The following is a 24100-nucleotide window of genomic DNA, read 5'->3' on the forward strand; positions in this document are numbered from 1 at the left end:
GCGAGTTGTCAGGGTAGATCCATCATGTTTAACCAGGCTTTACAGATTCATAATGAAGTAGGATACCACAATGTTGCTTGCTACCTTTATCGCTAGTTGTAGATCCCAGGACATTAATGTCACGAATGAGTGATTTAGATCGCATAAAAAAAATCACCGTCAAAGGTATTAGCAAAAGTGGTTTTAATATGACATACGGAAGTGTGACTTAACAAAGTTCAATGGCAAGGTTCACTCTATTAATTACTGCATGGAAGAAACATACACAGGAAAATTGGGTTACACTCGAGTTAAAATGATTCACAGAGAGACCGAGGATGCAAAAGGGTATGGAGGACCCTCCCATTTAGTCACGAAGTTCAGAATAGACCTCCTTGCTTTCTAAACTCCAGATGGAGCTGAGGTGCGGCTAGGTCCAATCTTAGTCTCAGACTTGGACAATGGTTTCTGTCTAATGGAAGGAATATAAAGAGTAAGGAAGACCCTCCCATTGAGTCACGAGGTTCAGAATAGACCCTCTTGCTTTCTAAACTCCTGATGGAGCTTAGGTGCGGCTAGGTCCAGTCTTAGTCTCCGACTTGAACAATGGTTTATGTCTAAGGGATTATATATGCAAAATTTATCAATTCAGTATGCAATCAAAGTTACCAAGACAAAATTAATGTCACCATACTACAAGGTTTTGCACAATACTGGTCGCTTACCAAAGATCTGCTGTTGGTAAAAGGTCTCTCTTCCTCGAGGAGCAACCTTGAGAGGTGTCCCAGCTCAAGGGCAGATCACCGCCATGCAGCCACGCTGCCTAGCAGGGAGAGCTCAAAGAAGGCTCACTTTGGCCGTCATATTTATAGATAAAGTGGTTGGCTCGTAGTCAAATTACATGCGATAGGAAAGATATGCATGAGGCTCCTTGTACCCACAACTTTCTTTGTTCCTTGATAAATGAGTCTTGGAAAAGCCACCCGCTATTCATGTGTCCATCACATGATCGGTGTTCCAAGCTCATATGCATCGATGCTCACTGTGCCACTCAGCTTCTTTGTGGGTTCTCAGAGAACAGATCGGGACCAGAGGAGTTCTTGGCCTGGTCACGGCTCAGACCTTTACCTCCTTTGGAGCCTGTACTAAACTACTGCTAGTTTGGTTAAGAGGTTGAGTGCATCCAACACAATTAATAAAGATGTTTCCTATTACTAATCTTAGGATCAGATTTGACAGCAATTATGGATCCTCGTCAGCAGTCCTTTAGGCTACATCTGTGTAGCCTCTCTCAGGTGTGCCAGTGGATACAGGCTAGTTCCCGAGCAAGTGGCACAGCCTATATTGTATCTAAGGCCTTTTGGAAGGAGCTGTGCCCAGTCTGCATTTTAACAGGACTGACCTTCAGCATGAGAAGAATCTGGTAACCCTTTGTACCTCCCTCTGTCTCACTCATGTCTGGGACAACCCCTCCATACCCTTTATACGGGCACAGGCCTGACGTACCTCTTCAGTCTCTAGTCACAATAAGTGGACAGTCACGCAATGCATTGCCACCAGTGCTAGTACTCCTGGGGAAGCTGACCACCAGAGGCCTGTCTTCAGAGCCACCCAAACCCAAAATAAAAAGGCGAGTGATCTGCAATGGACTAGGTGAAGTCTATATTCCCTATATTCCCCAGTACCTTTGGTTACAGACTGCAGGCAAGGGGGATCATTCCACCTGGCAGACTTCCCTTTTCTTTCCCATTTCCCATTGCTGGTAGAGCCCAGACTCCGTCAAGCGGAGGAGATCGAGCAGCAGTCACTGGTGGGACTCCATCTTTCTCGCAGCATCAGGTCGTCAACAGCAGGTGCAGGATAGTTGTATGAAGAGTCCCACATTTGGGGTCCCACATAGGGCGAACCCACGCTGCCCCAGACTGACAGCATACCACTTTTATGACCTCCTCACCTCAGTAACCATGATGGCAGTTGTTGTCCTCTGGCTGCCCTGACTCCTATCATCGAGAGAGCCAGTTCAGGATGGGAAAATCTGATGTTCACATCTTGCAACATGAACCTGGGTGTCATCCTTTTAAAGGGAGCTGTCTCCCAGGCATATGGCTGCATGCCAGGAGGTGGGAGTGAAAAGTGGTAGCTTCATAAATTCCTAGAGAAGCACATTAGTTGAACTGCTCACTATCTTACTGATTGAGTCAACAGCTAAATCCCAAGACACTGCCAAAAATAAAAGGCCTCCATTTAAAAAAAAAAAAGAAAAAAGGAGGAGGATCTTCTAACAAGACCTTTTTGTTAAGAGGAAGACAGAAAGCCTCCCAAGGTAACTCCAAGCCACCGGCTTGGCAGTGCATGCTGTAACGCACGGACCCGGCGTGCCAGGAGGCAGCACACCCAGAGGCACCGATCACCGGGGGCAGGATGCCTTCTCCCAGCCAGAGGTCAGAGCGTGGTGACGTGTGGTGAGCTGACCCCAGGGTGATCCAGGTCTGGCCTTAAGCTTTGTGACTAATAGGACCTTCCTCCTACTTTGAGCAAAACTAGCTCTTTCACCATCTCCACCACCATTTCTTCAGACAGTTGCCAGAGAACTTGCTAGCAGTAAAGCTGTGCTTGCAGAACCAGCATCAGCGTCCTCAGGGCACCACCAGCCCAGACTGTCCCTGCCCTGCCCCCCTGGGGCTCCCCACAGCCCAGAACCCCATGTCAGCCCCCAGGGCCGTCAGCCCCTGCCCCAGCAACGCTGCAGCAGGGCTGGTCTCCAGCTCCCCACAGCCCTGCTCTGCCCGGCCATGCGCCCTGCCGAACCGGGCCCAGGAACCTTCCCATAAAACAGGTTTGCTCACTCTTCATCCCCTGGGTTGCTATTATTCCCGTTACCAACGTACACTTGAGTGTCTTCCCTTTTATCTCTGTTCTGCAGTAATTTACTGTTGTAACATAAGATTGAGTGATGATTTTTAAGTGAATTTTCATGTAGGAATGCCAAATGCTCACATAGCAAACTAGACATTGTGAAGTAAAACAGCCAAACCACCACAGTACAAGGGCCAACACCAGAGTGTTGAAGGCTCCATTCGCTACAGCATACCATGGTCTTGAGCAGCTCCACTGAACCCACAGGGGCCTTACCCTTCCAAAAGTGCTGAAAACTGTAGAAAATCAGACACAGACAAGTAATGAATTCATTTGTAAAGATTAATACTAACAAATGGTCAAAAGGATTGCTGTAAGAAAAAAAAAACCACCCTCTTATTTTAAATGGCTTTCCAATCTGTGTGTTTACAGCTGTTTTAAGTCCCCAAGCGTGGATCTGCATATTTCACAAGATAAACATTTTCATAGTTTTTATTGAAGTGATACCTGTCGTTAAAAATTCACTGGAATGATTTTGCCTTTTTGCAGTGCTAATTGCCCAGATATCCACTCTTCCAATCACTCTTTTCACATGACTTAACGGACTTCTGTGTGCCTCTCCTTCCTCTCAACAGTACTTCACCTCATGGATTGTATCATGGTTTCCACTATCACCACTGCTTTGAGAAATCATTTCTCAGTGTCACCTTTTCCCATGTGTGACTGGCCACGGAAACAAGATGACATCTCCTCTGCTCCGCCACAGTTTCTAAATCCCATAGACTCTTTAAAGCAGTGACGCAAGCACTGTCAATGCGAGTACATGTGCTAAAAGTCACTCGAGCCAAAAGGCTTTTGTTAGTTTCCCCCCAAGTGGACTTTCTTCCATCACCCCTTACAAGAACACCGGTTGTAGGGACCTGAAACACCTCACAAACCCAACGGGGGGCTTTAACCTACCCAATACCCGTTAGCCTCGTTCCTCACGGGCATACCCCAGCCCATTCCTCCCACCCCAGCCTCAGAAGGCTTTGCCTAGGGAAGACGGACCAACCTACAACGCCGCAGCCGGACACCCGGACCCGCCAAGGCGCCCCCACTCCCCCACCCGGCTGCGCCTGCGCACGCCACCAATGATGCGCAGCCTCACTCTTGATCCTCCCTCAGCCACGCCCCACTGAGGGCGAACAGAGTTTTCCCCGCCCCCTTGCCCAGGGAGCAACGTCTGCGCCTGCGCCGCTCTTCGCCCTCACGCTGCTTTTTCCGCTGGCGTGGGGGGCGGGGAGAGCTGTCACCCTCTTCAGATCCCATTGGTCGCCGGCCGGGCCAGGGCGGGTGCGCGCGCATCCCCGTGCCCGCCCCCCCCCCGCCCCCCCCCCGGGAGGTCCTTCCGACTTTGCCAGCGGCGCAGGGGTCGTGAGCGCCCCCCCCCCCCTCTCCCCCCCCAACCAGCCCCCTCCGTTACCGCTGCGGAGCCGCGGCCGCGCGGGCAGGCGCAGCAGCGTTACCCCTTCGGTACGTTGGCGGCGGTTGGCCCTGCTTCCCCCTTCCCCTCACCCGCGCGGCTCCGGGGGCCGCAGCGGGGGGCCGCACCCCACCCCGGGCTCGGGAGGGCGATGGCCGGCCAGTCTGTCTGCCTGCGCGCCTAGCGACCTCCTGGCCGTAGCGCGGCGGGGCGGCCTTGCCGCGGCCGGCTGCGGGGTGGCGGTACGGCCGTGGCGGGGCTGGGCGGCCCGGGGGCCTGTGCGAGTGTCCCTGGGGAGCGGTGGGTGCCCCGGGCCGGCTGCTCGTTTCTCGCCTGGCCTCACGGGCCGCGTGGTAACCGCGGGGGTGGCGGCGGTGGGCAGGCTAACCGCAGCTTCTTCGACCTCTCCGGTAGCAGGTGTCGCGGGGGGTAAAATACGGGTTGCTGAGGAGTACGCTCCTCCGCTGCTGGCGTCTCCTTTCCGGCTTCCAAGTAACTTTCCTCGTTAGGGACAACGAGAGCTGCCCGCGTCCTGGCGACGGGGCGGGAGGGCAGCGGGAGGTCCCAGCGGCGGGCTGCTCGGTGTGGCGGTTGTGCGCGGCGTTACGCGGGCCCCGGGGGTAGCGCTGGCGTCGGCGCTGCGTTACCTCTCCACACCGCCACAGGTCACTTCGCGTCCTTCTGCGTGCAGGTTTGTTGCTTCACGTTGTAGACGCGGTCGTCTCCCGGCCGTGGGAGTTTTAAACAGATGTACTCCAAAAGAGCAGTTCTCTTTAGTTTATACATCAGAGTGTGACGCTGAAGTTGGTGTGTACATGCAGAACTGATGATGCAGCAACCCTTTGGTTTAAGTTCAGTGTTAGGATATGTGTGCTCGCTGTTGGGGTTTGCTTCGTTTGCTGTCAGCAGCACTGTGTGATGAGTGTTATTTTGAAAAACTCTCATGTTTCCTTTCCTTAATTCTGTTGTGTTTGAAATTCAAACACAGTAAGATTTGTATATTCCTGAATGTTTCTTTTGACTTTCATGAATTATAAAATTTAGGGTTGGTTTGGTTTTTTTGTAAGTCCCTTTTAAAATTATTCAGAATTCTAGGAATCCTGCCCTGTTCCAGCATAAACCCCGTTAACATTAGGATGTGGGATACTGGATGTAGTAGCTTAGAATATTTGCCTCTCATCTTCTTACATTTCTTTAAAACTTGTATGCAGAAGCTGAATTGACATGGATATCTAAATATTTTCCTGTCTTTGCTGACAAAGACAATGCTGTAATATGAGGTCATAAATCTATTGCTGTGTTCAGACTCCTTATAAAAACTATTTTTTTAAAAAAAAGGTTACTACTTGTTTGAGTATTTAAGTATGAGCATGTAGTTTTGAGTATGTAGTTATTAGTTTCCCAGATAGGTCTAATATTCTGTAATCTGCTGCTTCATGTGTATTGTTTAGCACGTGTACTTTATTTTCTAGTATTTTATCCACAAAATTGCTCACTGCCCAGATTCAGTCAGGGAGTTGCGTGTGTATCTTGACTTAGCTTTGCAGTTAGTCAAAATCAGTAAGACTATGCATTTAGTTTGCTGATTGGTCCCACTGAAATGCACAATAGAATAAGTAAGGGCTCCTCTGCAAGCAATTTGTATATCCAGGTCCCAGGATGCACAGTTTCCTGGGAAAATAAAGTATTCAATGCTAGTAGGAAGATTGTTAGGGACTTCTAAGGACAGAACTTGATAGTTTAGGCTCTAAACCATATTTTATGTAATGGCAGCTTCAGACTAGCCCTGTGTCAAGTTTGCTTAAATTTTCATCTCAATGTAGGCTTTGAAAGGAAGGAAGAATTTTTGTGTGTGTATTTTTCCCACACCCGCCCCCGAATCTCCTGTACCTCCTGCACTTTTGTTTGTGGAGCTTCTTTTGCTGTCTCCCTCCACCCACGTCTTTGAGGGATTCCACTGCTTCTCATTTTATATCTGTCCCACAAGATTCTGAGTAACAGCTGTGAAATGTAGCATTCTTGTTGATCTCTGTCTGTAGCTGTCTGGCAAAATGGTAAGATACAGTACAAGGCAAATGCTTCATGTCCAGCTTTGTGTGATGGCGCAGGGACAGGAGAGGGTTGGTAGAACTGGTAGAACTAAGTCTCTCGAACAGTTAGATCTGTTAGTGCATATGTCTGTGTCCAAACCTTTTGCAAGTTTAGCAGCTACTGCACAGTGAAGTTTCATTGTGGGCATTTGATTTTGTAATACTTATTGCTGACTAATTTACTTCATCTCACAGAGACTGAAAATACTGTTGAGAAAACGACAAAATGAGTGGTCGTCGAAAACGTGCACCTCCATCAAAAATAGATGAGGAGAAGAAGAAAAAGCTCTGCTGGAATATGCATGAAGACCGGAGAAATGAGATGATAACATTAGATGATGAAATGACTAATGAGGACCACGTTCCAGGTCCAAGCACTTCTTCTACATCCTTCATTGTTATAAATGATGATAGCACTGATGAAGATCTCATTCAAAAAGAACGCAGTGGCTCAAAATCTGTTAAATTTTTGACAGTTAATGATGAAGACGACTCTTACTCCATCTTGACTCCTGTGGCAGTACAGCTAAATATTATGGTCTTGCCCTACCGTGTGGATGGGTCCTGGAAAGCTTTGTTGGGAGAATTTGCTCTTCGTCTTCTTTCTGAGCAAATTCTAACTGACGAATTCCATGAAAGGAGTTTTACTTTGATGAGAGGAGACTCTGATGATCAGCTGCAGGTCTGTGTTCATGAAAGAAGTGAAGATGAGTACAGTAATGAAACAAAAGAATACCTGGGTGCTTATGAACAACGTATTTTGGTGGAACCAACTTTAGGTGGTGAAATATTGGAAGGCTTGAGATGGTTGCAAAAGAAAAAGATAATTGGACTTTATCAAAGACCTGGAGAGGCTCAAACTTTAAAGGTATGGGCTCATATATTTGTTTTGCATTTTTAAAGTTCTTCTTTTTTGTTTGAAATACAAAATAAAAACCTCTGAACAATGAAGTCTGGCAGCTACTATGTATTTTTATAATGTGATGAAAATATATCGTTTATACATGCTTATGTAAATGTTTTCAGTGTGTTTTTTCCTAAAAATTTATTTTTTACTGTTGCACTGTTAGTAATGCATTACCTGCAGGAATCACAGAAGCTTTTAGCTGCAATGTACCGTATCCTCTATATGGTGACTTTAGTAGACTTATTGTATCTGTCTACATCTGCTAATTTTCAAAGCACTGTTGTTATTTTCATACTGTTCTGTTTATAATAGTCTTGTCATTCTAACAGTTAATTAAATGATTAACTGTATAACCATTTCACAGGTTGGAATTTACCTTCTGGAAGCTGGGCTGAGTAAACCAGAGTTTCTCAGTGATGGAGGTGGAAGACCCAAAAAAGCTAATCAGCTGATTCAAAAACTCATGGAAAAGTTCTATAGTTTTTTAATTCCAGGTAATTCAGTTGAATGTTGATGAATAATTTTTGTTATTAAAGTGTGTCTTTATTTAGTATCTTTAAATGTAAGGGAAAATAGTAAGTTATTCCTGCCATCTAGAGCAACTTTATTTTCAAGGTAATATTATTAGGTAATTCTCTCCATGTTATTATCTGACAATTAATCATATGCTAATTAGTTTATGGTCAAATTACAGGTGATAATATTCCTTCTCTACAGATAAGGCACTGAGGCACATAGAAGTTTGAGCCCTTACCATTTTGGGAGTAAATACAATTTTCACTGATCCGTGTGGGTTGTTTGAACAGATCTACAGTAGCTTGCCTGAGTTACACAGGAGCTGTTTAAAAGAGCCAGGAATTAAATTTGGAAAGCTTTTGTTCGTAGTTTGGTGCCTGACACACAACTGTAGCAACAGAATTTCTGTTTGGTTTATATTGTAAAGCAGTTATAATGTAAACTACCACAAAATGCACCTTTATGACAGTTTTAAGAATACACCATCCCAAATTTACAAATATGGGCCTTGTCATCATTTTGGAATTGAAGATATGTTTGCCAGATTATACTGAGTAGTGATACAGATTTTTAGGGTGATCAATGACCACTTTATGGTGTGGGGGCTTAGGAAACTCTTAAAAAAACCAACAACCTTGGTCTTGTTCCTGAGTGTAGGATGGATTCAAAATGTTAGTTGAAGACTGACTCAATAACAGTGACCATAATATACTGAGTTTCAGTGGTTTTGCAGAAGCAACAGAAGCCTAGCACCCCCCGTATAATTGTACTTAATTTCAAGAGGCAGAATTGTGTAAAAAATTAGGCAACTTGCTAAAGAGAAGCTAAAAGGAAGAGTTAGCACAACAAAATCTGTACATCTATGCCTGCTGCAAAGAACAAACGTGCAACTGTCAGAGAAGACTTGAGATATTCAAGAGAAGGGCCAGTGTAACTAAGTATGTGGGGAAGGGAAGATACTGCACATAAGAAGTCATCCTTCAAAAAACTGAAGTAATTTGACTGAAGCAAATTTGTCAGTTTAGGTTTAAAAGCACAATAAAGCAGATCCAAAAAGAAGTCTGAAGACTAAGTAGTTTAAGATATAGAAATGAATAGTAATGTTTTTAAATGCATTGGGAGAAATACGTTATCATAAATGCAGTAGAAGCAGACTATCTGCCAGAGAATTCATAGACTTGAGATGAGTGAGGCATATGAAAGAGTGCTCAAATAAAGTAATGCTATAGCAGGAAGCACAATTTTCTTCTCTGCATTCCTTCTCTTTGTGGAAGAGTTGGGGAAAGAGATTGTTTATGGAAAAAATGAACAGTGACCTATTTTGAGATCCAGAATAATTTTCTGCTGGAACTTGGGGCATTTGTCCTCAGTACACTAAAGGATAAATTTTTATGGACTACATGGTTGAGTGTAGCTTACAGGTGAAGAGGCCATATAGCTTCTGAAAGGGAAGACATGCCCCTCAAAGTTACCGGAGCAAGAATGTGGACCTGAGTGATTGGGTTGTTATGCCTTAACTTACCTTTCCAGAAGCCATGCAACCCGCTCAGGTTCATAAAGGAGCTGTGCTGCCAACTGGTAAATTTTCTGAGTGTTTTTCAGCATGTACATTTTGATGTGGCATAAAAATAATAACAGAGTCTTGATTCTATGCCAATGAATACCATGTAAATGACTAAGTAAAATAGAGGGTGTGGAGAACAAAAATAAATGTTTGTTAATTGTGTATGAAGATCACCAGTCAAGTCCTACAAAGGCATGTGCAGCTTAATGTGTTCCTAATGCTTTGAGAAATACAGTGATTAGTGAGACAGTATCATCAACAAACTTTAAATGTATTATTCAGCATAATAGAGATGAAGAACATCTGAAAGCTTGCAAGCAGACTAGACAATGGAGATTCAGTATAAATTCAGTATAGATAAATATAAAGCAATGCAGAAGAAAAAAGTCCTTACTTCACATTAGAAAAAAATAATGGCCTCTCTGCTAACTGTTGCAACTAGGGTTGTAGTTCATTAGGTAGGTGTATAGCTCAGTAAATGCATCAACTTAGGGTTCAGTGTCAGTCAAACACAATCAAAGGTAAAGAATTGTCCTGAAAGTATTAGAGAACAAAATGGGATTGTTAAACTGCTGTATAAGTCCATAGGGTGCATTATGCTATGCTCCAACTTGAGAAATAAAGCATGTCACAGAAATGGAAAAGATTTGGGAGGGAAGACCCCAGGCAGCTACAGACTGTGAAACCAGTTACATTTTCTAACAGTTTTTAAGCATGTACTTTTTGATGTAGCATAAAATAATATAGCCTTGATTCAATGTCGATGAATGCATTCCTCTTAAGAAGCATAAATTGATTTCCATTTCTAACAACTTAGTCTGTGTTTGAATTTCACCTGTTTTTAAACAGAATTAATTGAACTTTTTGTAAAACTGCATGTATGTATTTTAACATTTGTCAATATCCATCTAAAATGAACTGTATGCAACAACATTCCAAGATGAGGTTTCTTGTTCTCCCCATTGATGAGTAAATTGTTGTGTTGATAGAGTTGCGCACAAGGATTTACACAAATAAGGGGTATGACCTCTCTATTGCTACATTTAATTTTTATATATTTGTTTTCCTCAATGTACTCATCCTGTTAATGTCCTTCTAGATGGTTTTGAGACTTTGTGGCAGGAATTCCATCTCAAGTTGTGGCAAGCATCGAATAGATGCATTAATGAATCTGCAAAAGAGTGACAGAATATTTGATATGCGGAAGCTTCATGAGTTTTGAACATTAATTGTTGAGTTAACCACTTTTGAGAAATTTGTTTACAGATATTTCTTTTATTTGCTTTAATAAATAGCTGGTTTTATAATAGCTTGTATCCTGTATCTGCTATGTAATATTACATGTCGCTTCGTGTTGCTTCAGTGAACACACAGGCATAGATCCAGCTAGCTGCTTTCTTAATATGAAAAAAAACATAGTCTTTATAATTAAAGTTTTAAAAACAAACAAACAAAAGACTAAAATGTCTGTTTAATTGCTATTTGTTCTAGTAAATGGTAAATGTTTCGGAGCTTGTTTTCCCATAGTGTTATGGAACTATAGTATCACATACAGTAGCATGGCAATAGCATATACCATTTTCCTTCAGTTTTCTTAAGAAGAAAAAATTCTTTGTACAAATAAGAGTTTTTTGGTCTTTGTATGGCATTTTTTAATACCAAATGTGAAGCAACGAGTTTTCCATTAATCTAGAATACAGGGGTAAAATATTACATTTTCATTGATGTAGATATTCTTATACAGCAATTTGGAAACTGCCCTACAGATAAAACTGAAAGATCCTACTGCAGATGCAATAGCAGAACTTTAGTTCAGTCATTGAAGGAATTAAGTAGAATACTTGATTATGAAACATATCGGAGAAACTGAATTTTTAGATAGTACAATACCATCTGTTTCTCAAAGGTAGAAAATACTAAGGTGAAAGCTGCGTAATTGAATTACATTTTGAAATGGTTGAAAGCATAATTAAATATTCACTGTTTACCTCTCTCTCAGTTACTTATTAAACTTCCTTAGCATCCTTTAAAAAATCCCTGTGGTACATAGAACCATTTAATAAGGAAAAAAAATCTTTGAGAGAATGAACAAAACAAGGAAGTTATAGGCAAAAATTATGCAATTGTATGAAAAAACATTTTACTTCAAATTATATTGTAGTCTTTGCTCCCCTGTAAAGTTCTGGATAGACTTTGTTTATATAGAAGTCAATTTATTATGCTCTGAAATGTGAGATTTGAAAACTATTATTTTAGCAAGTATGATGATAGGTGTCATTATAGATCAACTTCACTGATCAAAGTTATACTCTGCAATCACTCTAATTTCTCTTTTCTTTCCATGAAGTGAGGAATGTGTGTGAGAGGATCCCTTGGCACGCTTTCTGTAGTATATAAAGCTGCATGCTCTGCTTGGTGCTTTTCATTTGGCTGAAACATTAATAACCCCACATGTGCACCCTGGTTGCCTTCTTTACCTTACAAGTCTTTATATATACAGTTTCCTTGAATTTATAGAAACTTAACGTCTTTCAGAATTCTCTTTTCCCTTGTGAAGCACTGGAATTGTTCTATTGACTTAAAAGGATTAGGGGAGGGCACTGATGGCTGCCATACATAGGCACATAATTTCCTGCTGTTTGTTTTGGAAACCATTCTTCACCTTCACCATTCATTTGAATGAAAAAAAGCTTTCGCTTTCCATGAAAGAGAGTCCTAATAGCAGCCCCCAAACCTTATTTTAAGATTGAGGTCTCTGGTATTTGTGCCAGGTATACCTCTGTTAGCGTGAGGCATCATAATTCTAATTTGATTTAATTGTGCCTGCCATTAGCTGTTTTCGCTTTGTATCAGTATATTATACTTTTAAATATACCCTAAGGACACTTTGTGCTGAAAATGCTGGCCTTGACTTGCTTCTAAAACTTATTTATTTATTTATTTACATTCTGCAAGGTGGCTTTATATCCAATACTAGCTAGGGTTAGTATCTTTCTTTGAACTGTAGACTTGTACAGCTGTTTTATTGGTACCAAAGTTTTTAATTTGAGACCTGAAACTGTTAAAACTTGTCCTCTAAGTCTTTTGTTCCCTCATCTTATGTCAGTTTCCTAAAATGCTGACCCTTGAATTTTTCATGAATTTTTGTTCTACAGTGCTTCAGTTCTGTGTATGCCCATATATCCAAATTATATGAAAAATATATAAGCACAAGGCCTTCTTTCCTAGTGGGTAGAAAAGAAGGGTAGGCCTTCTGTCCTAGAGGGTACGTACTTCTCTTGAGGTGGGATTTTAATTTCTAAAGTATGCCTTGTCTGAATTTTTGCAATGATCCAAGTGGTGAGAATTTCATGTTATCCTACTGCTACAATTTTCTTATCCAGATGGATAATTTAAAATTAACATGAAAGCTCACTGAAGAGAATCTCCTGGGTTTTTTTAATATGTTATTTTGTCAAGAAAGGCTTTATTTCATGAAAAATGTACAAATCCTTGACAACCCACTGTGTTTTTCCCCTTTCTGTAAGATCATTGACCCATGTTAACATTTAAATCTGAAATGTGAGTTATTTGTGGTTCTGTATCAGTTGGAAATATTTAGTGGAAGGTCTTTATTAAATAAATAAAGTCTGGTCATTCTATCCCTAAATTCTAAAGGAAGAGCTTTGTTGAGTATTTATACCTCTGTGATTGCCATACCATGTTAATCTTAACTTTCAGGAAAGTAGTGCTTATTGTTTCCTGCTGCTAGCTGAGTCAGGTGCAGTCCCGACATGTTTAAAAGATGTTTTGCCTTGCTTGCTTTCATGTGTTAACTAAATATGTTGCAGCAAAATTTATTGAAATGATGACCAAAGTTGATTGATAATGTGTGTCTTGAATTATTTGGTGTATGCAGATGAGCTGGAGGAAGATGAGGAAGAATCTGATACGGAACTAGAGCGACAAAATATTGAAGAGCTTTATGACTTTGTAAGGCATACCCATCAGCAGGATATCCAGTTACTGAGAGAGGATGTGCAGCATCCTGCATTAATTCCTATTCTGAGGCCATACCAAAGTGAGGCTGTGAACTGGATGCTTCACCGAGAGAACCTCACAAGCACTCCAAACAGTGGCAAGTATATGGGTCTGGAAAAGTTGCCTAATTGAGAAAAGTGACATTGTATTGTCAGCAGTAATGTTTTCTTGCTGTTTGATTAGAATCTGTGTTAATTATTTCATTACTATTTTTATAAAAGCTGTTGTTTGCGTAGTACACTAGATGATAAACTAAACTTTGCTGAACAGCAGTTGGTGTAGCTTGTTGGTCATGAAGCACTGTGGAGGTAGATGTCTGCTTTTGTCTCTAAATGTCACAATAAGGCTGAGCAATTCTAAGCAGTGTGCTGTTTATAGAGAAACCTCATAATAGTAACATGAACTCTTTCTCCGTAGAAAACACACTGCACTTTTTATGGCGGGAGGTCATCACTCTGGATGGAGTAAAAATCTACTATAATCCATTTACTGGCTGGTATGTTTTTATAGTTATCTCTTTCTGAGAACACCTCAAGGCTGTACTTTGTGAAAACCTTATTGGCAGCTTTTACCTGGAGGATACAAGATAATCCATAACGGTCATTTTTCAGTTAGCCACTAAAGAATTAGAACAGTGATATCTTTAATTTGAGGGGAAAAAAAAAAAAAAAAAGGCAAACTGGAATATATAATACACAAGTAAATATGTAAATCTCGAGTTGAAGACATACTTTTTAAAGCTTTTTTTTTTAATTTCAGTGCAAATTTGTGGTTTTAAGATTAACATTTTTTTTTAAATTAGAGCATTGGAGGCTTTGACCTTCTGGTCCAATGTTTTTAAAATCTAAAGGAAGGAGGCAGTAAAATGCTTTTTATTAATGCTGGGTATTGCATTACTAATTCTGTTTCACTTTTCTCATTAATTTGGTTAGAATAGAACCTTTGGATTGCTAATTTGCTTTTTATTTTTTCCCTTGTATAACTTTAAGATCTTTAACACATGTGAATAGAAATATATTTCAATTTTTTGGAGACTAATGTTATGATATGCTAAGGTTAGCAAGGCAAAGCCTGTTAGGAGGGGAAAAAATCCCAAAACTTCTGGCATACATATTCATCTTGGTCAGGTTTGTATACCCACAAAGCTTGCTAGCTTTTGTCAATCTCAGCTTATCTAATAAAAGATATTGCCTCACCTTACAAACTTTGCCTTGCTGAAGCTATGCTCTGTGTGTCCCTGAATGTGTGATTCTCTCTCACACCATTCTATAGTTATGACTTTCATTTGGGAATGTATTTGAATTTTAGTATTATCCGTGAATATCCGAATGCTGGACCCCAGTGGCCTGGAGGTATTTTGGCAGATGAGATGGGTCTTGGAAAAACAGTAGAAGTGTTGGCTCTTATTCTGACTCATACCCGACCAGACATTAAACAAGATGATCTGACATTACCTGAGGTAAGAAAACCAGGATAAGATTTAGTATGAAGAAAATACTTTTCCAAATTAATGGAAATGCACTTCTCTTGAGTTTATTGCTTTCTGGTTTATAGAAGTTCAGATTTAAAGCTGGATTAAAGTACAGTGAAAGGTTTTGCTTTGTAGGATGTGATGGTGGCATAAATAGTGGAATGGTTTGCATGAGAAGCAATTGATAGTCTGCCATTGTTGAAGGGTATTAGCAGGCAACTGCGCTGTTAGTAGGCTGTTGGTAGTTTATACACGCCCCAGGAGTGTATAAATATGTAATTTACTCTACTGTGTTGGAAATCATTCTCCCTTTCACTTCATTGTATTGATGAGTATCAAACATCCATTAGACACACATTCTATGCTAAAATAGGGGCAATTTAAACTCGGTGAATAAAGATTTCTGCTCCCCCTGTTTTTCATGTAATAAATCAGCTTATTTAGCAACAGTTTTCCATCTTTTCACATTCCTCATCATGCATCCTGTGAAAACTTAGCACGTTCACTAAAACCAAAAATTCTCTCTGAAGGGAGAGAACCTTTATCCTTAAGTAAACTCTTACCACTTCTGTGGGTTCCATCCTTTTGAATTCATGGCAGCCAGTTTCATTGTACATCTGTTCATAATGATCTGCCTGCTTGTAATTTTGTCAGTTAAAAAGACCCAGTTCTCAAAGAGAGAGTAAGATTCTTCTTAAATGTATCAGAGGGTCAGCGCTGAGGAGTATGAAGAGGGGAGTATTAGCACTAAAGCATCTGGATATCAACTTGCAACAATAGCTAGTGACCATAGCTTTTGGAGAGCAGGAGTTATGAAACAGTTTCATGATATGAGTAGTTGGGACAGATATCTTAGCTAGTATTTTGGGATCTTTATGAACAGAATTATATGACAGTGCCTTTTAACCCCAGGCAATATTCCACTCATCCAGAAGGCCCCTTGTCATCTGTATTTTTCTTGTCTTCAAATATAAAATGTCTTTCTTTGATGTCCTGAAAAAAAACCAAACCAAACCAAAAGTGCTGTATTCCAACAAAGACTTTCTGGATGACTCCTGGCTTGTGTAAGCCAATGTCAGAGTTACTCCAAGTATTTCAACTCACTGTAGGGCTCAGACAGTGTCTGGAGTTCCGTTGCAGTTACTGTTTAAGAACTCTACAAAGCAACCAATTGGACAGGGCAGAGTGAAGTGTCAATGAATACAGCTATAAAACAATTAATCATAGAAATATTGGCACTGCATTTGTTCCAGCTTTGGGATCCTTTTTTATATCCCAGTTCTTGAGTATACATCTCCTTGAATTAAGTCACTATTACTGAATCACTAATAATAGAGTAAACTGGGGGGGGGGGGGCAATCCCCAAAAAGAGAAACTTACTTGTTATACAGCTAACTAGGGCTTTTCAATCTATATTGTTTACCTCCTTCTGTGTTTCTAGCTATATGTTAAATACATATTTTCCTTCCCCCATCAGTAACCTAGATCACTTACAGCTATAGATTCCTGCAACTTAATTCTGAACTAGTGGAGGATCCAAGCAGCTTGCAGGGCTGCTTTTTCTGTTCTCAGTGTAGGGTGCTGAACACCATTTGCTGAGAAACTGAACTGAATGGTGTATCACTCTTTACACTAAAAATGAGCTATCTGAGCAAATTAGTCAGAACAGAGCACACATCATGCTTATTTTCAAATGTGAAAAGATTAATGAAGTTCAGAATTACTGTGAAGAGATATGAGCTAATTATTTAATGTCTCCATTAGGGTAAGCTCGTGAACTTCTTTGTTCCACCTCAACCTTTAGAAGGAAATAAAAAGAAAAAAACAAAGGAAATGGAACTTAAATTGAAGGAAAAAATACAATATCCCAGTAAGTATTTCTGATGACTTTTTAAATACATTTTGCTTTTGTCCTAAGTCTTTTATTGGTCACTTGACTATGAGTTCAAGGCTACTCTTCACTTCTGTGGAATGAAATGATTCTTCTGCTGAGCACTGTGATGTAGGATTGCATGCTACAAACAAGTGATACACAGTTAAAAGTAAGGTTAACAACTCAGATCTCTCTGCTACAGAGCTCCGTGTAACTAAAGGTCGTTGTAAGAAAGTTTATGCATTTAACTGAAATACACTGTCTTTTTATAAGCTTCAGTAAGGAAATTGAGTGACTTATTTCTATTGCTATTCAATATTGTCTTCAAATCGCTATTTTTTAGTGATTTTTAGGGTTACCTCAAGTAAAGCGTTGACAAAACTGGTGCCTGTCTTTGTTTTGCATTTTTTAGATGAACATGGTGTTTAGAGTTCCCTTAATATGCATCTTCCGAGGTAACTTTCATTTTATCTGAGCTGTAAGTTTTTTTGCTTTGATTCTACATATAGGTTTACGAGTGATGATATTAGCAGCTGTAAAGGAAATGAATGTGAAGAAAGGAGCATCCATTATTGCAATATTTAAGTACATCAGTGCTATATATAGGTATGACATACAGAGAAATAGACGGCTTCTCAAAAGAACTTTAGAAAAACTAATTGCAGAACAAGTAGTAGAGCAAGTCAAAGGACATGGTCTGGCTGGGTCTTTCAAGCTGGGAAAGAATTACAAGGAACAGAAGAGGCGAGAAAGAACCAAAGAGCAGGTAAAACATGCTGCCGTACTTCAAAGAATATTGCAAAGACAGATCTTATTTCTACCAATTGCATGCTACTCTCAGCTGCATTGTCTGTGTGCACTAGTTCAGTGACACTGGCTTATTGATAAAAATGAAGAAAACTGCAGCATTTGCTTTGACATTCATGAACAAAGAAGCAGAAATCATAAGTAGATCAAATTTGGGGCTAAAATATTAACTACATCTGTCATAAAACTTTTAAAATAGTGCTGCGGGGGCTGTCAGATGTATTGTTCTTACTGTGAAGTTGTCCTTTAAACACTGGTAAACATCAACTAAATCCTCAAACTGGAAATTGATATAAAATCTTAATATCTATGTCTTGATGTTTATACATTAAAAAAAAAAAGGCGAGGAGAAAAGTCTGACATTCTTGATTAATTTTACTTTGTAGGTAGCAAGGACTTCAGAAAGCATTCAGAAGAAGCAGCTGATTGATGCTAAAACTCAAACCAAAGAATCGAGAAATAGTGATGTCACTTCTGAAAATGTCCTTAAAACCCCTTTACAGGTGGATATCACCATGGAAGAACATGATTATTGTACAACTAGCAAAAATAACAGGAAATCTGAAGCAGATCATGAGAACTCTGTAAAAGAGAATAATGTTCAGCAGGAAGCTGTGGTCCCAAAGTCTCCTGATTTGCATGGCAGCCTTGTCTCCAGTGACATGAGCAGTGATCCCAATTTTGATGTTTCTAAAACTACAGCTGATGTCCAGCAGGAAACCCCAAAGGACCAGTCCTCACATTCCCAAGAACATGCCGGCAGTAGCGTACAACATACTGGTTCTGTATTTCCCTTTAATACCTCTGAATATCGTTTTGAATGCATCTGTGGTGAGCTTGGATTGGCTGACTATAAAGCTCGTGTGCAGTGCCTGAAATGTTACTTATGGCAGCACGCAGAATGTGTAAACTACAAAGAGGAAAACCTGAAGATCAAGCCATTCTACTGTCCCCATTGCCTTGTGGCAATGAAACCAGTTTCCACAGGAGCAACTCTCATAATTTCTCCAAGTTCTATTTGTCATCAGTGGGTAGATGAGATCAACAGGCATGTAAGATCATCTTCTCTTCGAGTTCTGGTAAGATTATATAGCTTTATATCTGGAGAGTTATTTTATCAAGGCTTGGGCCTTCCTGACTAACACTGTATCACATAGTGTAGAGGTTTCTTTGTCCTCTGTGTCAGAATTCTGCATTTCTTGCTATAAGACCTATGCTTTGGCATCACATGGTGCATTGGTGTCCTGGAAAGACTGCCATTAGTTCTTCATTTTTTGCTTATTAGTTGGTCACTGGGAGATGATACGGTGGACTAGATGTCTTTATCAAATGGAAGCAAATTTTGAGCAGTTGCAATAGGTGATTTCTGAAAAAAAGTCAACAATAGGTGATTTCTGAGAGGGAAGGCTGTTTGTGGTTGGTTTGGTTTTGGTGGTTTTTTTTTTTTTTTTTTTTTTTTTGTGAAAGATTACCAAGGAACTTAGAAAGGCCTAACTATAGGTGTTTTGGCATTGTCGTCTCACTGTACACTTGCACCCAAGCAGCTCTCTGACAGTTGCTTCTCATTTCATTCTAGATAAAACCAAATGTTTCACGAGGTAAAGAGTGTCCTTTTGAATTTCTCATTCTCAGGCTTTACAAAAGAAGTCTTGGGCCTTGGTGTTTACTGAGATAACACCATTACAACTTGGGCATTGTCTTTATAACATCTGCCATATTTGTTAGGATGTTGCTTATCTGGAGACCATGTATTGTCCTTTTACTTGATTTCTAATAGCCCTATCACTAAAATAAACCTAATTATACATACAGTAACTATGGCTATACAGGATTTTTTTTTATATACTTATCACAGTATTCAAGGGTAGCCATTGTCTTTTATTAATGACATAGTCAAGTTTTGTCCTTCATGTTTTTAGTAGGCAAGAACCTTTGTAATGATAAAGTGCTTTGAGAACCGTAGATTCCTTATTTTGTATAAAATAACAGTAGTAGTAGATTGATAAAGAGAGAAAGCTTTGTATTCAGGGATATATCTGATACCTTCAGCTATCCTGCATAGATGCTCAATGTATAAATGAATTCTAGGCCTCCAGTAAGCCATTTGTGTGAGCAGTCTAATAAGCTTTAGTGCAGCAACTAACTAATGTGTGAAACTTGCACAGTTTTCATAGGACCCAGTCCAAGTTTTATACCAGTTTTGATGAAAACTGTCAGAAATAGATTTACATGGTAACAGTAAAATAGCTTAAATACTGAATGTCAGTACTTTAAGCTGTGTGACACCTTCCATTCTAAGACACTGTTTTCATTTTCTTTTAACTGCCAACTGTAAGTCATCCACACTTGCTTTCAGTGTTGCTTCAAACTGAAAATTTGTTGGGTTTTTTCTGTAAAGTTAAAACGAAAATAGTGCAGATGTTTCCAAGAACCAGTTTCCCATGTTAACAGGTTTTGCATTGCATGTGAAGAGTGGTTTTTTTAATTCTTCCAACTGCTTACAACCCATGGGAAATTCTATTGGTTTTATGTAATAGAACAAGAAATAAAAATTTATCAGTAGGTCTTGCTTTGTGACAGGTTGTCTTTTCCTGCTGCTGTGAAAACAACCAAAACTTGGCCAAGTTATAAACCTCCAGAAAATGTGTTTGTAAATACTTGGAAGAGACCATTAGACTTCAACAGCTATTTTTTCTTCTTAATGGTTGCTTCAGCGAGCATGCTCTTTTTTTTTTTTTTTTTTTTTTTTCCCTTTTTACTCCCTCCCCTTCTCTCTCTTTCATTCATGTACGTTGACCTGGTCGCACATGCTCTGTTGTCACACTCTGGGGCTGAACAGAAATTTTTCTGCAAGTGTTTCTTTCAGTTGACAGAAACACTGTTGCCATATGCACAAATGTAGAGGGAGGTTATTACTGGAAGAAAAAGTACAGTTAACAGTGAAATTAACAGTGAAATCATGTGCTGATCATCAAGGGGTAAAGAGGGGGGAATCGACTAAGGTTTTATAGGGTCACCTTAATTCTGGTATTTTAAAATATTAATTGCGTGAATTAAGAGAACATTAAAGCTTGTGACACTACAAGGGACTGAAAGACGGTGTGATTTTCTTAAATGGTAAAAGTGTTTGTAGGTAGTTGCAGATAAACACTAACAAAGATGGTCCATTCTTATATAATAAATCATGAACTCGCAGAATGAGAGAGGAATAGAAAGATGCTAGCTATTTGAAGATGAGACTAGAATATAGATTATTTCTAAAAAAGATAGGGATATTTCTGTATCAGTCAGAACAAAGCCTTATCTATTTTAATATTGTGATTTATATACAGATCTAGATGAGTGGTAAGAAGTAGCTGATGATAAAATTCTTAAAGTAAGCAATGGATGCCTGTAATTTTGAAGGAGGTTCCTGAAGTAAATTGAGAGGAAGAGAAAAAGTTTGTATGAGAAGGAAAAAAAGGCAATTGATATATAGCTCTGGTAATAATTGTTCTTAGTAGCTAAAAATCCTGGAGATGAGAAAACACACCTATTCTAAAAATAGATTTTGATTGTGTACTGTACCACACATTATTTGAAATTTTAACATGTTTTGGTATTGTAAGTATATTTGGACTCATAATATGTGCTGTATTTATTTTCTTTAGATATGGAACACTACCATGGGGAAGCATATAGTAAAATGTTTGGTTTAGCTTGTTAATTTTTTTTATTTAAACTGCAGTATGTTTCTGAAAGGATTATGCTTAAAATGACAAGGGAGATAAGAAAAATACTTCTGATATTAGAACAAATGTCAATATGAAAGGTTTATAATAATATTCTGTTGGGGCACAGGGGTTGTTTCTTACTAGGGTATTCTTTCTATCTCATGAGTCTCTGTAGAAATCCTTTTTGTAGATAAAACATCACCCAGAGTATCATTTCTGTTTTTTAAATATTTCACTGCATACTTCTGTCTTTGCCTAATCATCTGTGAAATTTTTGGGGCAATGGGGAGAAAGGTAATAGATCTACAGTAAAGGAGAGGAGAGGACTGGACATGTAACACTGATTTACATAATGTTGCTCCATACAACATTACTTAATATTGCAAACAACTGTTGCAACAAATAACTGTTGTAGAAAATACTGAAGTCCTCTTTTCTTCAAAGGAGAAAAAAAATATTTTGCGAAGATACAAATAATCATACATAAAAATTTTGCATCAATGTCTGTATTGCATTTATTATCTGTGTTACTCATAGATTTCCCACCATACTTGTATATGAATACAGGTTTTATGAATGGTTTCATATTATATGAGCAACACTGCTAAAAGCATGCACGTATTAAGCTGTCCTGGTATTTTAGCTTTTTTTTTTAAAGTGTCTCTTACCTTCATTCTTTGCTATTGTGCTATTGAATAAAAATCTTTGTAGGTGTATCAAGGTGTGAAGAAGCATGGCTTTTTGCAGCCACACATGTTGGCAGAGCAGGAGGTAGTTATCACCACATATGATGTCCTCCGCACTGAACTGAACTATGTAGATATACCCCACAGTAACAGCGAAGATGGACGCCGTTTCAGGAACCAGAAGAGGTATATGGCCATCCCAAGCCCCTTAGTAGCAGTGGAGTGGTGGAGGATCTGCCTTGATGAAGCACAAATGGTTGAATGCACTACTGCAAAGGTATGACATTCCCGGTCATGCATTTATTTAACTTGAAGAGGTTTTGACAAGCTTATCATAAATAATACAATAGACTTCCCTCTCCCCCTCTTAACATTCAGTGCACTCAGGTAATTTGTCCTTGTAGCTTGTTCTTTAGAAGTGAATTTTCTGTTGGAGATATTTACTATTAAATGGTTCTCCTGTTGGAATTTTGGCAGACTGTGGAGTATATCCAGCTCAAAAAATACTTAACATAATCTATACTGACAGTTTAAAGAACTAGGTCATCATGTTGTATATGGTGTTTGATAGTTTCAAACAAGACACTAGCCTATTCAGTGACATGGTTCAGAGACATAGATACGTCCTTTGGATCTAGAAGCTAAAATAGTCAGCAGCCTGTCTGCAAACTCTAGGGCTGCAGTCTGCAGAGAGAGATTATTTTAATTAGTATTTGTCCAGTCTTTTTGCCTATGACAGGAAGACAAAAATGCTGCTTACGTAATGGCTTATGGGCTTTCATTTTTTAATTTTTTTTTTTTTTTTTTACATTTTCTTTTGCTAACTGTCTTCTGTGAACCCTTAATTGCACTTGATTACTTGGAAGTGGATATGGCTTTTATCAGCTTTCAGTTACCTTCAAAAAAGCTCAATAACTCTATACACATTTTTATAATGTATTGTACCAACGCTGCTTATAGGTCTGCTAATCTTACATACTGAAGAGACGTTCAGACTTCTTAAAAATAAGGTCCATGTGTTTTCAGACTGTGTTCCACTCTGTTTTTCCTTTCCTGCCTTTGGTTCTATCTTCTTTTGCTAGGCTGCTGAAATGGCACTCCGTTTAAGTGGAATCAATCGCTGGTGTGTCAGTGGCACTCCTGTGCAGCGAGGATTAGAAGGTGAGATTTTATGTAGCAGTGTCATCTGTGGGTTTTCCTTGTGCTGATAACTAGGTAGTGGTTTGAAGCAGCTAAAATGTCTGCTAGTTTTGCTCTGAATTCATTAGGTACTCTGACTTGGTAAGCCATAAACCTTGAGCATGTAATAAAGCCATCAATAAATGTATCAATATAAAAATTGCAGAGCTGAAATCTTTTTATCTCCCCAAGTTAGATGAATACCTTGGGGAGCAGAGAAGCTGTATGTCGAACAGCTGACTCAAATCTGTTCTTCAGTTTTCACTTAGCAGAGTGGGTAAATATTAACCCTTCTCTATTGCAGCTAAAGATAGTCTGCTCTGGTTACAGAATTCTTCTAACTGTCAAATACAGCAAGCAAAGCTGTATTTGCTTTTTGCGTAGTCCTGTATGAACTACTGTGAGCATCAACTGCTATGAATATAAATTCTAAAAATCGTACAAAAGCTTTATGAAACTGTCTTAAGTCCTTATGTAAAGACTTAGCAAATTGAGATGTGTGGAGTAGGGAGCTGTATGTTAGCAGATGTCATTTATCTTGGCTTTTTTGTGAGGTACTCAGTTTCTGTAGACAGGCTTCAGACAGAAATAGAAAAAAAGAAAGGGAACTGAATAACTTCTTTATCTCCCTGTGTTCTTTGATGGATTTAGGAATATGTGGTACACATTGAGGCAATGAGTTTGAAAGTGGATAAATCAGTGTAATCATTTGCATGTATTTGTGAACTATTGTTCAGATACCAAACTATTATAAAAGTCAATATTGTAGATTAATTAATTGTGGAATTGTGGATTAAAATTATAAATACACATAATAGTTGTGAAAATACATAGTTAATAAAGCAAACACTATAGAAAGAAGTGATTGATTTGACTGTCAAGATTAACTTGTTCAAGTCCTTATGCGTGATAGTGTTGATTTAATACATATCTGAAATGTCATATTGTCCATAATACATGTTTGCCGGGCGCTC

The 24100-nt window shown here is 39.4% G+C and overlaps 1 protein-coding gene across 1 annotated transcript in view; it reads left to right on the plus strand.

The window, feature by feature from the left end:
• The first annotated feature begins 4236 nt into the window (after positions 1-4236).
• Positions 4237-24100, plus strand: part of SHPRH (SNF2 histone linker PHD RING helicase) — a 57833-nt gene continuing 37969 nt past the window's right edge. Inside the window, exons 1-11 of the mRNA XM_075499054.1 lie at positions 4237-4350; positions 6586-7258; positions 7662-7791; positions 13276-13494; positions 13815-13893; positions 14706-14856; positions 16633-16738; positions 17251-17507; positions 17935-18627; positions 21973-22224; positions 23030-23108. Coding sequence (XP_075355169.1) covers positions 6617-7258; positions 7662-7791; positions 13276-13494; positions 13815-13893; positions 14706-14856; positions 16633-16738; positions 17251-17507; positions 17935-18627; positions 21973-22224; positions 23030-23108 — 2608 coding nt within the window. The 5' untranslated portion in view covers positions 4237-4350; positions 6586-6616. The remainder of the gene's footprint in view (positions 4351-6585; positions 7259-7661; positions 7792-13275; positions 13495-13814; positions 13894-14705; positions 14857-16632; positions 16739-17250; positions 17508-17934; positions 18628-21972; positions 22225-23029; positions 23109-24100) is intronic.

This window comes from Mycteria americana, chromosome 3 (assembly GCF_035582795.1).
Source record: "Mycteria americana isolate JAX WOST 10 ecotype Jacksonville Zoo and Gardens chromosome 3, USCA_MyAme_1.0, whole genome shotgun sequence".
In the NCBI taxonomy this organism is placed as follows: Eukaryota; Metazoa; Chordata; class Aves; order Ciconiiformes; family Ciconiidae; genus Mycteria; species Mycteria americana.